The 16616-nt window shown below is 36.5% G+C and overlaps 1 protein-coding gene and 1 long non-coding RNA gene across 3 annotated transcripts; both read left to right on the top strand.

Moving 5' to 3' along the window:
- Positions 1–6653: 6653 nt before the first annotated feature.
- On the top strand, positions 6654–9207 carry LOC122282173. Its single transcript, XM_043094128.1, has 6 exons — positions 6654–6735; positions 6946–7372; positions 7504–7626; positions 7790–7846; positions 7913–8105; positions 9148–9207. Exons 1-6 carry the CDS (start codon positions 6654–6656, stop codon positions 9205–9207), a joined length of 942 nt encoding a protein of 313 aa, XP_042950062.1.
- A 2986-nt stretch (positions 9208–12193) lies between these two features.
- LOC122282684 lies at positions 12194–15862 on the top strand. 2 transcript variants are annotated; one of them, XR_006230445.1, is made up of 5 exons: positions 12194–12907; positions 13855–13977; positions 14812–15061; positions 15330–15417; positions 15784–15862. It is a non-coding gene; the product is annotated as an uncharacterized LOC122282684 (long non-coding RNA). The 2 variants fall into 2 exon arrangements; XR_006230444.1 differs by lacking the exon at positions 12194–12907 and having other exon boundaries at positions 12939–13977.
- The last annotated feature ends 754 nt before the right edge of the window (positions 15863–16616 follow it).

Genomic DNA, 16616 nt, shown 5'->3' with positions numbered 1-16616 from the left:
CATATAGTTCATCTGAGACATCTTTAGGATTGCTACCATGTAATTATACAACCTATATTATTGAATAGAGTATGAATGTATACAAAAATAAACAATCACTAGATAAATTAAAGTTAACTAAAAATATAAGCCAGTACCCGCCATTCAAACCATTTAGGGAACTCCTCTTCATGTTTTTTGTCTATATCAATTGCTCCTTGTTCTCTGAGTTAGTTAATATGATCATTGAAATAGAAATATAGTATATAATTTATAACTCGCATAGATTTTATCAAGATCAATTATTAAATTAATATAACTTTCTTCAAGTGGCTTTCTATCTCAAGACAATTGTTTAGCACTTACCACTGAGCTTTTTCAAACTCTACTATAGATAAATCATAACCACGCTTTGCACCAAGTGGACGTACATGTTTGGAAAATATAGAAAAAACATTCTTTTGTCTTGCTTGGTAGACATCAAACTTCCTTTTTGGTCGATCAAACCTCGTGTCAACTCCGTGGAAATACTTTGAGCAAAATATATGCCACTCATTGTCAATATAAGGTTCTACAATTGATCCTTCTGGGTGATCCTTGTTACCCACTTTGCATTTTAACTTTCCAAGAAATCTTTTAATAGGATACATCCATCTATACTGTACTGGTCCTGCAAGTCGAGTTTCACATGGCAAATGAACAGCTAAATGAATCATGATATCAAAGAACTATGGTGGGTAAATACTCTACAGCTTACATAATATTATAACAATTTCCCGTTCCATACGATCCAAAGCTTCTACATTCAACGTCCTAGCACATAAATCTTTGAAAAATGCACCCAGCTCAGTCAAAGCCATGCATATATCTCTTGTCAGGAACCCACGAATCCCAACTCGCAATACATATTGTAAAAATACATGACAATCATGGCTTTTTAATCCAGTAACTTTCCAATCATTTGTCTGCACACACCTTGTTAGATTCAAGGCATAACTGTCTGGTAATTTAATTTTCAATAACCACTCACAAAAGCTTACCCTTTCGTTCTTTGACAGTGTATACCAACCAATTGGCATGTAGACAGATGAACCATGTTCTTGCAAGTGCATTTCTTGTCTGATTCCCAACCATTTAAGATCCTTCCTTGAGTTTAATGTATCCTTTGTCTTGCATTCAATTGACATCAATATTCCCAACATGGAATCACATATATTTTTCTCAATATGCATAACATTGAGACTGTGCCGCAATTTTAACGTCGACCAGTATGGGACTTCAAAGAATATGATCTTCTTTGTCTAATTGAAGTCATTCTCAATTCGCTTTCATTTCCATTGTTTTTTACCAAATTCATTACTAGCATCATGCACCAATTGTTCAAGTACATCTTCCCCAGAAATATATGGTGGAGGGTGCCCTCGTTCAACAATACCATCAAACATTCTAGAATTTCCACGCTATCTATGATCAACAGGTAAATAGCCACGATGACCCATAAAGCAGTTTCCTCCCATAAGTAAGCCATTCAGATTGTGTGTGTTTCTTATATGTCGGGCATGTCATTTTCCCCTTAGTACTCCAACCTAACAAGTTTCCATATGTGGAAAAATAATTTATTGTCCATAAGGCTGCAGCATGCATCTTGAACAAAGTACCTGTTGATGCATCAAATGTATCGACCCCATTCTCCCATAAATCTTTCAACTCAGCATTCACAATGGTTGCAAATGTATGTCTATATCATTTCCCTATGATCTTGGACCAGGAATGAGCAAACTCATATGAAGTATGGATCCTTCATACATTTCCATGGTGGTAGGTTGTATAGCAGAAGTACAACCGGCCAAGTACTATGTGAAGTACTCATATTTCCAAACGAATTAAATCCATCTGTTGCCAGCCCAAGATGCACATTACAAGGTTATGCGGCAAACCATGGGTGTTCGTTGTTAAACTCCTTCCATGCTTTAGAATTAGTAGGATGTGACAAAAAGTTCTCATTCCTAACTCTATCTGACAAATGCCATGACATGTCTTTAGCCGTTGCACGTGACATAAATAACTGTTACAGTCTCAGTTTCAATGGAAAGTGGCATACCACCTTGAGCGGTATATTCTGCTTCTTTGATGTCCATCTTGATTCATGCCACATGGGAGACTTGTTCAACCCTCCATTCTCTTGCTAGAATAGGACACAATCATTCTTGCTTCAACTACTTAGCTTCATAAAAGTTTTGAGGCAATGTATTAACCGATGGAAGTGCTTCTTTAAATAGTTCGAGTAACATATCACCCGCCTTAACATATGTTCTACACATGGAATTTATGTGAAGTAGTCTCACTATAAAAGACAGTTTACTATGTTTTTTGCATCCTGGATATAGCTCACATTGTGAATCCTTCCACAGGCATTGGAACGTGTTATGACCCGTGTCACTTGAAGTTGAATTGTCTGCAGCACTTTCTCCCATAAACATTCCTGCTCCAATGTCACCCAATATTTGCTCCATATCCTCGTCGTAATCATGACCACCATCCTTTGTCTATGCATCTTCATCGATGCCTTTTGCAACTCCATGAAAGGCTCAATTGTTGGATATGGCTATCCATGTAAAACCCAATCTGTATACCCCTGGTCAATACTATTGACAAAGAGATGCTCACCCACCAAATATATGTTATGAGAATGCAAATTCTTGCATTTTCGACACGGGCATCTTATTTGCCCATCAATATTGATTGTACCGTGTGCAAACTCCAAGAATATCTTCACACATTCAGCATATACATTGTAATCCATACCCAATCGATCACTCACTCCCATCCAACTCTTATCCATTACTAAAACCCTATTACAAACAATTCAGCTACCAAAAAGAAACATACTCAAACAAAAGAATGTGTTCTTTTTCGCTTCACTAGGTAGTTTGTCCTACTCCATTTGAGATTGTAAGCTTTTTGTTGCAATCCTACCTAATATTATCTGTCACATCCAACGAAATTTCAGCAACATCTTCCCATAGTTCTTCAAATATGCTCGTCTGGTCGGGTGCATCGACTAGTAACACATTGATGCACCATAACCTCAACTGTATATCCAGAGAACTATATGCGAAGACTACCAAAATCACAATGTCAGATGGATACAGACACATTAGATAAGTTTGCCATAATGATCTTATAATGTCAAACTGTTCACTTTTGATAATTCAAGAGTTATCAATCCATGAATGTTGATTGATAACTCTCAAACGGGTCTAAGGTTAATTTACATGCAACATACAAGCTAGATACCATATAACACATATCTCACAATATAAGACATAAGAATATATCAAACAACAGGTGTTAATAATCTTCTTTCATTTAGTTCTAAATTTATTCAAATTTATTAATTAGTAGTATTATTATACTATTAGTTACTTTAGAATATCTTTAATATATATATCATTTCCAATTGATTAATTTATTTTTTTCTAAATTTATTTATTGAAAATATTCTTTCATTTAGTTCTAAATTTTTTCAAATTTGTTAATTAATAGTATTATTATACTATTAGTCACTTTAGAATATGTTTAACATATAGACCATTTCCAATTGATTAATTTATTTTTTTCTAAATTTATTAATTCAAAATATTCTTTCATTTAGTTCTAAATTTTTTCAAATTTATTAATTAATAGCATTATTATACTATTAGTCACTTTAGAATATCTTTAATATATAGATCATTTCCAATTGATTAATTTTTTTTTCTAAGTTTATTAATTCAAAATCTTCTTTCATTTAGTTCTAAATTATAATTTGTCAATTTCACTAATACTGTTTTCCGTTCGAACACAAAACAAGTGTTTGACCGGTGTGATATTCCGTTCGAACTATACTATATAACCGTTTGAATGGTACATGCCTAGTTTTAGTTCTCAGGTACCATTTGCATTTTCCAGATTCAACTACATGGGTGTTCATTTTCCCGTTTTGTCAAAGAAAATGCATAGAAATAGAACCAAGACACGTATATATTTATTCCATATTCCCACATCCAAACACAAGTATTTCACACATATTTTACAAATATTTAAAAAACAATCAACAAATAAAGTATAGAAACAATATATACACTAACCTTAATGGTAAATCCAAATAGCAAGGGAACGGCAGCTAGGGTTTCAACTAGAAACGACAGTTTAGGGCTCCATAATTTTCTGATGATTAGCGATTGGTTTGAAGAACTCTGGGCAGATGCAGCTGCCCCTCTTATGGCCGCTGTGGGATCTGTGGTTCCATCGGGCCATTCTTGGAAGTTCGTGGACCTTGTCTCAGTGGCCTCCCAACCAATTCCAGAGTTTGAAGTGCCATTTAGTGCACCAAAAATTGTTGATGGTGAACTCTATTTTTTGTTCTCAAAGGATGAAATTAAGAGATCTGCAGAACGTTTCCACTTCTCTCTTGTCCTAAAGTTTCTCCAGCGATGACCTTCAATTGATGCCATCAGATCGTTCATCCATTCTCGATGGGGTTTGTTTGGTACCCCTGTAGTTTCCTCGATGAGTAAGCCTCGTAATGTTTTTATTAGATTCCAATCTGAAGTTGATTTAAACAAAGCATTGTCCAGAGAAGCAACGAATGTTGATGGAGTTCATTATTAGGCTTTTCATTGGTCGACTAAATTTTCTAAGAACGAGGAACCCTCATTGATCCCTATTTGGATCAACCTTCTAGGGCTTCCACCAAATTTTTACCATTCATCCTTTCTAAAGATCTTCACTACGCTTATTGGGAGATTTATCTACCGTGACAATTCTACTCTGTGCACCACACGAACTGACAGCGCTTGCGTTTGCCTGGAGATGGATGTTGCAAAGCCTCTGCTGAGTTCTTTTTGGATTGGCCCTCTTGGGTCTCTTTCTAGTTCATTACAGGAACTCATTTTTGAAACGCTACCTGCTTTCTACATAAAGTGTAAATTACAAGCACATAATGAGAGAACTTGTAAAGCTGGTGGTGAGAAAGGCAAACCGAATCTGAAAAGGAGTGGCATGCAAAAATCATCAGGGGAACTAATGTTGAAACATTCGAATACAGAGGATCAATGCAATAAAGTGCCCGTGGTGGGTGTAACTGTTGAAGACACTAATTTTCAGGAGAGTGATAGGATTGAAGGGGATTCGATAGTGTTGATGGATGATGTAGCAGTTCTTAATGAGGAGGTGGAAGAAGGGGAAGTGTTACCAAACTAAGACCCTTCAGACACTCTAGTTGTGACTAATGAGGTTGTCCCTAGCCAGTCTATGGCTATGGTTGCAATGTAGATAGGCCCTGTGGAGCAACCTGAATTGGTGACTGATGCATTAATTGAGGAAGCGGAAGAAGTGGATGTGTTACTGAATAAAGATCTTCTAGTGGCTCTAATTATTGTCAATGCCATTTTTCAGACAGAGGCTGGTGTTGTGAATAAGAATGTACGAGAGGAAGAACAAGTTAACATACTCGATTCCCAGGTGAATGCTGAAATCGATTCTGATATACCACCCCTGATGGAAATTGGTGACGTTCAACTAGAGGTTCTAGATGAAGAGCAAATACGGCTAATCTCACACTTTGATTCAGAGAGTGCAAAACAGGATGCTCATATTCCAAAAGAAGTTATTTCAGACCCAGAAGATTCTACCCAAATTGTTAATGTCAAGATGGGAAATAAGGTGAGGATTTCTAACAGGGCTAGAACCAAGCCCTTATGTTTTAATTTTTGATTCATAGAATTATTTACTGGAATGTATGGGGCCTTGGGTCCTCTAGAAAAAGATTGTTGAAGATGGTGAGATCTAGTAAAGCTTGTATCTTTGCTGTTGATGGACAACATCTTAGTCGTTTGTAGAGTGCTGTATCTTTTGAAGGCAGTGTTTCGAATCAAGAGCTAGGGGGAAAACTTTGGGTGCTATGGTCTAAAGAGGTGAAATCGTCTATGATATGTTTTTCCTCTCAAAGCATTACTATGAAAATAGAGTTGAATGGTAAATGTATGTGGCTTTCGTTTGTTTATGCAAAATGTAACTATGGGGAGCGTTGACAATTATGGCATGATTTATGCAGTTTACAATCTTCGAATGTTCCATGGATGGTTATTGGCGATTTTAATATAATTAGATTAGATGATGAACGGATTGGAGGGCGTCCTTGTCCTCGTATTGCCATGGAAGAATTTAATTCTTTCATTGATATGTCGAGGTTATATGAATTGGTTTTCCAAGGAAATAATATGACTTGATGTAATGAGCATGAAGGGAGGTCTAGGAGTTGGGCAAGATTGGATCGAGCTCTTGTTAATTCGGCTCATATATTGGAGTTTCCCTAAGCAGGAGGAATATATTTGCCAAAATTTTCTTTTGCCCATGCTATTTTACAGGTTGATTTGAGTCCAAAGGACAGGAGATATGGTCATGTCCCTTTCAAGTTCCAGCAAATGTGGACAACACATGATTCATTTTTTGATTTTGTTACTAATGACTGGAAGGAGGATTAGGGTTGTTGTGGGATGTTTTGTTTGGCTAGAAAACTGAAAAAACTAAAAGTGGCTCTTCAAGTATGGAACCGAAATGTGTTTGGCTAGAATGGGTTGCACATTTAGCAATTGGAGGAGAGGGTGCATGCCTTAGAGAAACAACTGCAGATGGGTGCTAATGAGGAGGTAGAACTGGACCTTTTAGCTACCAAAGTAGAATTGGATACGTGGAACAGTAGAGAAGAAATCCGTTTGGCTCAATAGGCAAAGCAAGAATGGCTTCAATCGAGAGAAGCAAACTCAAAATTCTTTATGGCCATGGCTTCAAAAAATCATAGAGTGGTGGGGCAGATGAAAATTAGTGAGAATGTTTGGTTGAAAACTCTAGAGGAGGTTCACTCGGGGGCTATGACTTATTTTTAGAACTTCTTGCCTTCTAATTATCATTCGCCTTTACCAGATTTATCTTCTCTTATTGCTCCAGTTATTCATGCAGATGACAATGTGTCTCTCCTAGAACTTCCTTCAACCCAAGAGGTAAAACAAGCTTTGTTTTTTATTCCTACGGATAGTAGTCCGGGTTCTGATGGGTTCGGGTCGGGTTTTTATAAAGCTTGTTGGGATATTGTTGGTACGGATGTGATGGATGGTGTTCATGATTTTTTCAAAGGGGGAAAAATTATGAGGGAATTCACGGCCTCTTTTTTGGTGTTGATACCCAAGGTTGATAATCCGAAGAGCTTTGACAAATTCCACCCTATTAGTTTGTGCTTAGTTTTCTACAAGATATGTACTATAATTCTGGTAACCCAGATATATATCTTCCTTGCTTCCTCATCTCCGAGGAACAGTGAACCTTCATTTCTGGGAGAAGCATTTTTGAGAATGTGAGTTTGACACAAGAGATGATTCAGAACATTAACAAACCAATTCATGGTGGCAATGTGGTTTTGAAGATAGATATGGCAATGGCCTATGATAGTATTAATTGGGATTTCCTTATTCATTCTTTGGCTAGTTTTGGATTCTCTGAGGGAGTTTGTAATTTGGTGAGCCAATTTATCTCTTCGCCTTGGTTCTCTATAGTCATGAACGGTATTCCCAAGGGTTTCTTCGAGGGAGGGGAGATGATTGTAGCAAGGTGATTGTTTATCGCCGTATCTTTTTATCATGGAGGAGGAAATTCTCTCCAAACTTTTGAAAAAGAATTTTCAGGATAGGAAGATCATTCCTTTTCAGCATCCTAGAGGGGCACTAATAATATCTCATTTGCTATATGCAGATGATATTGTGATTTTTGCTAGTGGTGATAAAAAGTTGATACAAGCCATTTCTGAGGTTCTTGCAGTCTATGAAAGTTGGTCTGGTCACCTGGTCAACTAGGAGAAATCCTCTATTATTTTCTCGAGTCTTATTCCATGTTCCAGGCATCGAAACATATTGCGTAGCTCCAGATTCTCTGAAGGGTCTCTTCCATTTAAATATTTGGGGGTTTCTATTGTGTCCGGAAGACTTAAAGCAATGCATTTTGATGAGTTCCTTAGCAAGATCAGAGATAAAATTGGGAGTAGGAAATCTCGGCTATTGTCTAGCAGCGCTAGACTTTTGCTTTTAAAGCATGTACTTGGTAGTTTCTCCATTCATCTTCTTTCAATTTTGCAAGTGCCTAAATCTGTCCTCTCCTTTATTTCCAGGAGTTTTAGTAATTTCTTTTATGGATATAAAGATGGTAGATCAAAGAAACATTGGAAATGATGGGAGTTGAGGTGCAAACCAGTAAAGGAGGGTGGTATAGGCATTTAGAATTTAGATGAGGTACAAAAATCTCTTCATGTGAAATTTTCTTGGAGATTATTAACAAAGGACTCTCTTGGGTCAAGATTTTTCAAGGCCAAATATATAAAGCAGAATCATATTTCTTCTGTTAATCCCAATAAAGGATCTATATTTTGGAAGATGGTGATGATGAGCCTGTTGGATGTCATTGATCAGTCCAGATGGAAACCAAAGAGAAGGGATATCTCTTTTTAGTTGGATAAATGGATTGAGGATGAGCCTCTTGCAGCTTAATTTTCTATTATTTCGCAAGACATAAAGTTGAAAGACTGTCGCATGACAAGTGGGTGGGATATGGATCTTCTTGTTCAGCTAGTGGGTTGTCAAAAGGTGCAGAAAATTTCTTGTACCTTCCATAGACCGAGAGATGGGGCAGACCGACTGATATGAATGGCCAAGGATGATGGTAATTTCTCTTCTAAGAGTGCTTGGGAGGTTACTCGGGTTAAAGCACCAAAGGTTAGATGGGCAAATTGGATTTGGCATCCTTGTCTTCCAAAAATATGGCTACTGCTATGTGGAAAAGTAGTAATAATGCTCTTTTTCTGGATGATAAGCTTCAGAGTGTGGTCATTCTCATTGTTTCCAAATGTAACTGTTGTTCACAAGGAGAATATGATGATATGAACCATGTTTTGGTAACGGGTGAAGTATCAAGGACAATTTGGAAGAGATGTGCCATGAAAGATGGGGTTCCTCTGACATTAACATAGCACATGGATAGAAACTGTCTTTCTTGGTTTACCAAATTTTCCATGTCTTCTTTTAGGGGTTAACTTATGGGTCTTATTCCTTCTATTGTAACTTGGTAGTTTTGGATTTGCAGGTGTTGTGTTTGTATGAAAGGAAAGTGGGAGTCAATGGAGGATATTTGGAGAAGCATTAAATTTTGGCCTGCTAAATTAAGCGAAAAATTAAAGGTATCAAAGCCTTTATCTCGAAGTGATGAAACTTTGTTGGCGGATGTAAATATTCCTTACAAAGGGAATAGGTGCAAACAATTTCAAGTAGTGTGGTGGAACAGCCCAAGGGGAAGTTGGGTAAAACTAAATGTTGATGGGAGCAAGTGAGAGGCCCTAAGTAAAGCTGTTGCGGGTGGTTTAATACGTGATTCTTCAGGTAATCTGGTCCTAGCTTTTTCTGCTCTCTTGATTTTGGCACTAACAATTATGCTGAGTTCATGTTACTATTGCATGGAGTTAGACACTTGAACATATTGGGTTTCAGAAATGTGGAAATAGGGATGGATTCTATAGTTGTCGTAAATTGGATTTTAGCTTCAAATTGTCCTATTTGGTATTTAGAAGATTATTGGATTGAGCTCATGGAATTAATTCGGAATATAAACTTCACCATTCGGCACGCTTATAGACAAGGAAAAAGCCCTGCAGACTTCTTGGCAAAGCTGGTGTCTGAGGATTGTGCTACTAATTGGGAGTCTTTGAATATGATCCCTCCTTTACTAAGGGGTCTAATTAGAACTGATAAACTTGGTCTTCCATATGTAAGAATTTGATTGTTTTACTATTTTTTAGGCTTGTTAGAATTTGTTTTATTTTGGTTTTGGCTTGTTTTGACACTTGGTTTTGGGTTAGCTTTATAGATATATCTTGTAAACGCTTGAGGCAGTGCTACAAGATCTGGGCCAGTAGTCTTATATATTTTTTATTTGCATTTGATTTGTTTTTTGTATGGACAATCATGACTATTTGTGTTTCTATAATTAATTTAAATATTCATTGCCTTTTCATTTTCTAAATTAGTTATAAAAAAACACTCTAAAATGACTAATGGCGGTACCTCACAGTGGGGTCATCAGATAAAAAGTTAAAAAAATTTTAAAAAATGGACCATCGTTCGAATGGATAGATAGAAGCCTTTGAACGTGTTTTCACTCCCGCCATAGTTTTATTCATCTAACATGCCAAAAATTACCGTTTGAACTATTTAATTAAGTTCGAGCGGTAACTTCAAACATCCACATTAATCGTTCGAATAGTACCTCACATTCTCGCTATAATAAATGTAACTTAAAATGCCAATATAACGTTTTATGGTTCCAAAGACCCGTTCAAATGTTCCTTTTTTGTTAAAGAGAATGGTTAAATACCTGTTTGAATGATATTTCATACAGGGACAAATTTCTTCGTCCCAAATATTCCGTTCGAATGGAAAATGATATGTTTGAACGGTTAATCACATCTATCAACTTTCTGGAATGAAATCTAATTTTCGTCCCTAACAAACATATTTTGGGATGATTTTTATTGCGTCCTAAAAAAATTTCGTCCCAAAAGGAAAAGTTTGTTGCAGTGAGAGAGGGAGATTAGTACCATGCATGGAGAGGGCCGCCAGCTGGCAAAGGGGAGATCTTCCCCATTGACGCTGATGTAGTTGTTAATAGAGTGGTGCTAGCTAGGGACCAGGGCTCTTGCTTTTGCATTTTGAGGGTTTTTTTTTTTTCTCTTTAATCGAATTTGCTAGCTAGATCAGTTTCACTAGACCTTGGAAAGATAAGTGCTAATCCTTTATTGATTAATGTAGCTAAACACAAGAAAAACAAGTATTTGTGACAAAGATGATTATTTACAATGGGAATGGACTCATTTTAGTATGAAATAGAAATTCGCAGCAAATAACTAACTACATACAAATAAGTCATTCTTTTTGTAGTGAAAATTCACATGAGCGTCTTGCAGGTGACCGTGCCTTTCGTCGCCCTGGCTCCTTCCTCATCTACTGAACATAATCATACCCAACAGCCTTTATTTGCTTTTCCGTCACAAACAGGCTAGGCCTTGGGTACGTAAGAGTTCAAAATTTATTTACTTTCTATATTTTTGATTGTCAAAGTAGTTTGCTAGTTTGGTACTGCATGTCACATATATATGTAAATCACACACACACACAGATATATATATATATATATATATGACGTGCTGTAGTGAAATTACCAGGCCATCTGGACCATTATGGGTGCACGTTACTTCCTCTTAGGTGGGTCTTAAGTGTGTTTCATTTTATTAAAAAAATAATAAAAAAATCTTAGCAGGTCTTGCAAACTCTACAACTCTATATAACATTACTCTATTCAATTTGGTTTGCTTTCGAGTTTGCTATTTCTATTTCTATTGAGCTACTCAGTTGTCATGCATGCATGATCCTAATATTTCAAATCTTGGAGCAGAAACCGTTTAGTACTCTTAATTTCTATCACAAATTGATGAGTTGTTTTTCCTTTAAATTGGATTATTCACTGTAACTTTAAAACCTTAGTCAAAGCTTAAATGTCAGCTACCGGCCGGCCTCTCTCTGTGTAAATCATTGTTAACTTTAGCGGGAAATTAAAATATATATAAAAACTAGCTAGTTTTAATAATGTATTGACAGTGCCTTATCTTTTGTAACTATTTTAGACTTATTTGGACATTAATTAATGATAAAAGGTAGTGCTACAGTTATAAGCATTTTTCGCGGATTGTACATATATCGGTTCAAAATGTTTTACTGGTTATGCACGAAAATAGTAAAACATTTTCATTGTTGAATGTACAAGAAATCGCATACATCAAAAATATATATAAGTAGAGCTGAAAAATAAAGAACTTTTGAACATCATAATATATAATTGGGTCGTGCGCAAAGGAAAAACTTTAGAAGAACATGACTTGAAAAATAAAATCACCCTTATTAATTAGCACTCAGGCCACCTATATCTTCTATATATAAAAAGTGTCTATAAAACGGTAATTTGTTGTTTTAACGGTTTTTTATTGTTTTTCTGTTAACTTTTAACGCTGTTAGTCTAAATTCCATCTGTGTACTATGTACTGTGAAGGTAAATCTTTCACCTTTCCGTTTTTATTTTTGTCTGCATATTCTCTTTCGTTTCTCTCTCCAAAACCAAACTCCTTTTCTTTTTTCTCTTCGTATTCTGCCTTTCTTTAATTCTTCTTATCTGTTCTTTTCGTCTTCGTGTTTGCATCTTTAGATTTGTTTCCTGCACCGTTGCTTTTTTTTTTTTTTTTCGCACGTCGTGGTAGATGTCACCGAACGAAGGCCATCCCGAAAACCACCTCTCCACAGTCGACGGCAGCTAGCTCGACAGAAGCGCAAAGAGCGTAGTCCAAGGCCTTAACGGGGCCCTCGCCGAAGGCAATGGCACCTCGAGCGAGCTTGAGGAGGAAAGGGCCGAGATCCGGGTTCTCGAGGGCAGACTGGGAGTTGGGATTGAGATGAGGGTTAGGGTTAGATTAACTCCAAGCCTCCTTCCCCGTGAGAGATCGATTGGTGAAAATCACATAAGGAATGGAGAAGGGTAAGGGTGTGATGGTTGGGGATCAAAGATTGGCCATTGACTTCACTGACAATTCCACCCCTCCTTCTTCCCCCGACATTCCCGACCCCCCTGGTTTCTCTCGCTCCTCTCAAGATCAGGTTCTCTCTTTTATTATCTTTCTTTCTTTCTATTTAGAAAAAAAAAAAAAATCGATTCTTCTATTAACTCTTTTGGTTGACATTTCTTTAGGATGATTCAACACTCAGTCGACAAAAAGAATGATGCAGAATCGAACTGGAAATCTCAAGTATATCCTATTATTTTCCACTTTCTGATATATTGTATTAGGTTTGGGCTTTGATCAAAGTAGCCATGTGGGATTTTAATCCGAAGGCTCAGTCCCAATTTTTGTTTCCTTTTCACTCTGTATGTAAATTGTAGCAATATTATAATTGCATGGTTGGTGTTTGATAGAATGCTGAGAAAGGATAGCATTTCCTAGAATGTAATGATTTCAGGCTATTTTGAGAATGGGGAGTGTTTGGAATGTTTAAAGCTATGGCACTGTAGTTTGATGATGGGAATCAGTGTTAATAATAACAAGTTTTAAAGAGGTTGGGAATCAATGTTATTTTTAGATTGATTTTTTTTTTACTACTATTCTTTGCATCCTAGACAAATCTGTCAGATTTATATTCTGGCTTCTGTTGGTTTGTTTGGAGTTTCCAGGTTTGTTGTGCATGCTCTTAGATTTATTTCTTCTGGTTTTTTCTCATTTTTTCATGCATATGGTTTTAAGATGGCTTCTTGGGTTGAATTATGTTGAGGTTCAAATTTTTTGGTTGGAAAGTTTGTAGAATTTGTTCTTTTTATAAAAGATCAGTTTTCTTTTTTTCTTTTTGGGTTCGTATCTTGTTGTTGGTATCTTTTATATCATGTTCTTGAAATACGTTAGTGAATTGATACATCCTCTACTGCTTTTTGGAATGAAATAGATATAGGGAAGTTAATTTTCAAGGAGACAGAATTCGTGAGATGCACTCCAAAATGCTATATTTCTGGTCTGAGCAAACCCCTCGATTTGTTTTTTCTTTATCTTTTTGTTTTACAACGAAATTTTGAGGGTTCGTGATGGAGTTTAAGTTTTTTCTCGGGAACCAAACAAAGCTAAATGTTGATCTCTCTTTTTTGTTTGCTTTTGATTTTAATCTTTGAACTCTGAGTGGTTTTTCCGCTTCACAATTGAATATACAGGACCATAAGGCCAATCCTTCATAGACCTATGACTTTGCTTGAGATATCTCTGCTTGGACGTGTCTAAATGCAACTCTGTTCATACGTTCCGCCTTGGCAATCTGGTCTTCTCGCCTGCATGGGGTGAGCTCTCTCTCTCTCTCTCTCTCTCTCTCTCTCTCTCTCTCTCTCTCTCTCTCTCTCTCTCTCTCTCCCTCTCTCTCTCTCTCTCTCTCTCTCTCTCTCTCCATTGTTTGTCTAATTTATTCATGGACATTAATCTAGGCCCTCTTTGGTTGCTGAGAAAACGGGAGAAAGGAGCAAAAAAATTGCAGATTTTAAATGTTTGCTTGCCGAGAAAAATGTAGGAAAACAGGGGAATAAACAGTTAAATGTTTTTCAGAAGGCCAGTCATTTTGTTTTGGTTCACGAGTGTATAATGTCTGGTCAGCTTTCCGATTGGCCCAGTTGAATTAATGTTGAAATTCTTGTGATACTGCGATAACAAGAAATATAAGATTTGAGATTCCAATTTCTTTGCCATTCCTTAGCTTTCTGTGTGACCAAACAGAGGGTGTCGAGTTTTCTTGTAGTTTATGATTTCTTTGTCCTTTATGGAATCTTTTGGGTTTGTGTTTGCTTGTTCAGTAAGCGAACTTTCAGACGGGGTGAACAGAGAGACATGTTGCAGCTTTTTGGTTTTCATTCGTTCAGTTTTTGTCATTTTGCCTATGTTAACATATATATATATATATATATATCATATATATTATATGTGTGGAAGATTATATGTAGATTCATTTCAACAACCCCCCACCCCCCCCCCCCCCCCAAAAAAAAGAACCAAAATTTCCTCCTTTTGTGGCAGTGCTTATATGTGTTAGCATAGGCAATAATTTAATCTAACCTCTTTACTTTTAATTTCAAATCGTGTATGTGGTACTGATCTTTTTGTGGTCAAACCCTGATTTATAACAGAGTAGAGGCTGCCTTGGATCCTATCCAAAACCTAAACTAACCACTTTAGTGGATGAGCCATCAAAAGGGAGAACTCAAAGGCAAGGACAATCTGTGAAGAAATCAAGTATATTAGAGGAGTTCTGGAGCACCAACACCTGTGAAATCAACAGTGCAGTTCATTCCCAGAGAAGCATCTCATCAAACCAAGCCCTTGATTCTGGGGGTTGTGCTGGCAGAATGAGCAACCCATCTGAATTCATTAATCACGGTAAGCTCATATTTATTAACTTCTTCTATTCACAATCTGGTTGGTGTGTTCAATTTGTTTCACCATATATTTCTTATGTTCTTGCAGTTACCAGTTGGAATCTATTGTAGCTTACTTGATTTTGATTTTCACTGTAATGGCTTGTTTTTTATGCCATCTCATGAATATCTTCTCTCTTAAAAGAAAATACATTTTCTCAACATTAATCTCTATTACATGTCCACCAAAGCTAAATCTTTTTTACAGTGGAAACTTTTTATCGATGCAGGTCTGCTTCTGTGGAACCAGACAAGGCAGCAGTGGCTTGGAAACAGAGGGTCGCACAGGCAACCACAAGTCCATAAACCCAGAATAAGGTGAATAACTAGCTGTTAGTATTCTGTTAATCTGTCACCATGAAAATATATGTGAAGAATCACAAAAGTTTTTCTCTTCATCCCTCCTCCCTCCAACCATAGATAAAAAAAAAACAAAGTAACAGTTATATCCAAGCATGTGGAAAATTTAACTTGCACGGTTTTAGTGAGCTGATTAAGTTACCTTTTATATTTTATTGACTCCTATTTTACCATTAACTCCTGCCCTTGTACTTGCACCTTTTTGGAGGTCTTGAGTCCTTTGTGTGAAAACTTCGCCACTTCAGTAGTCAAAATCCACTAGGCTTTAGCAAGACTTGGTCAAGCTTTTCATCTGTTTAACCTCTTTCATTTGTGCTTCTACAGTTGGAATGATGCAACTTATGAGAATCTACTTACCAGCAAGAAGCCTTTCTCGCAGCCTATCCCCCTTCCTGTAAGTCGTTATGGATTAAGCTTGTTTCCTTTATTTTAATTGCTTGTAAATGTTAATATACTATTCCTGACTGTTTTATTGAATTTTAAGTGACAGGAAATGATAAATTTCTTGGTAGGTATTTGGGAGTAGGATGGTTTGTATGATTGATTGAGCAAACTCGGAAAACTCTAAACCGTTCTCTTTTTTTCCTTCTTCTTCATCTTTTTCAATTCTTTATTTGTACTGATTAAATATCAGGGACTACTGTATATTTTCAATTTGAATTCATCTTCTCTGCTTAGGTTCTTTATAGATGGGCTAAACGAAATTGTTGTATTATTATATCTTTACTTTTTAGAGTATCAAACCATTATATGAGTATCTGGGTTTCCTTTACTTAAAACTTAATCAAACAAAGATAATGTTTCAAGCACTCCCCAATCAAATTAACTTAGGACCAAGATCCTGTTCCATGCCTTGACAAAGATTCTCAACTTTCACGAGATTGCTTGTGGCTTTACAATACTTGTTGTTGGTATCTTTTAAACTGTCATTTCCCTTAAGGAGACAGTTTAAGACTTCATTAAAAATTTCTCGTCATATTTTTCATATTTGGAATTGGATAATATAGTCAACACTGGCTCATTTGATGATATTTTGGTCGAGTTTTATAGGTATGGTTATGGTGAGTCCTCTACAAACTCATTTTGAACTTACACTTCAGTTTACATATAACTATGGGCATTTTCCTTAAGCATTTCAGAAACATAAACATCGATTA

The sequence above is a fragment of the Carya illinoinensis genome, chromosome 11, assembly GCF_018687715.1.
Source record: "Carya illinoinensis cultivar Pawnee chromosome 11, C.illinoinensisPawnee_v1, whole genome shotgun sequence".
NCBI lineage: Eukaryota > Viridiplantae > Streptophyta > Magnoliopsida > Fagales > Juglandaceae > Carya > Carya illinoinensis.
The sequence above is the reverse complement of the archived record's forward strand: the minus strand, read 5'-3'. Positions and strand labels throughout refer to the sequence as shown.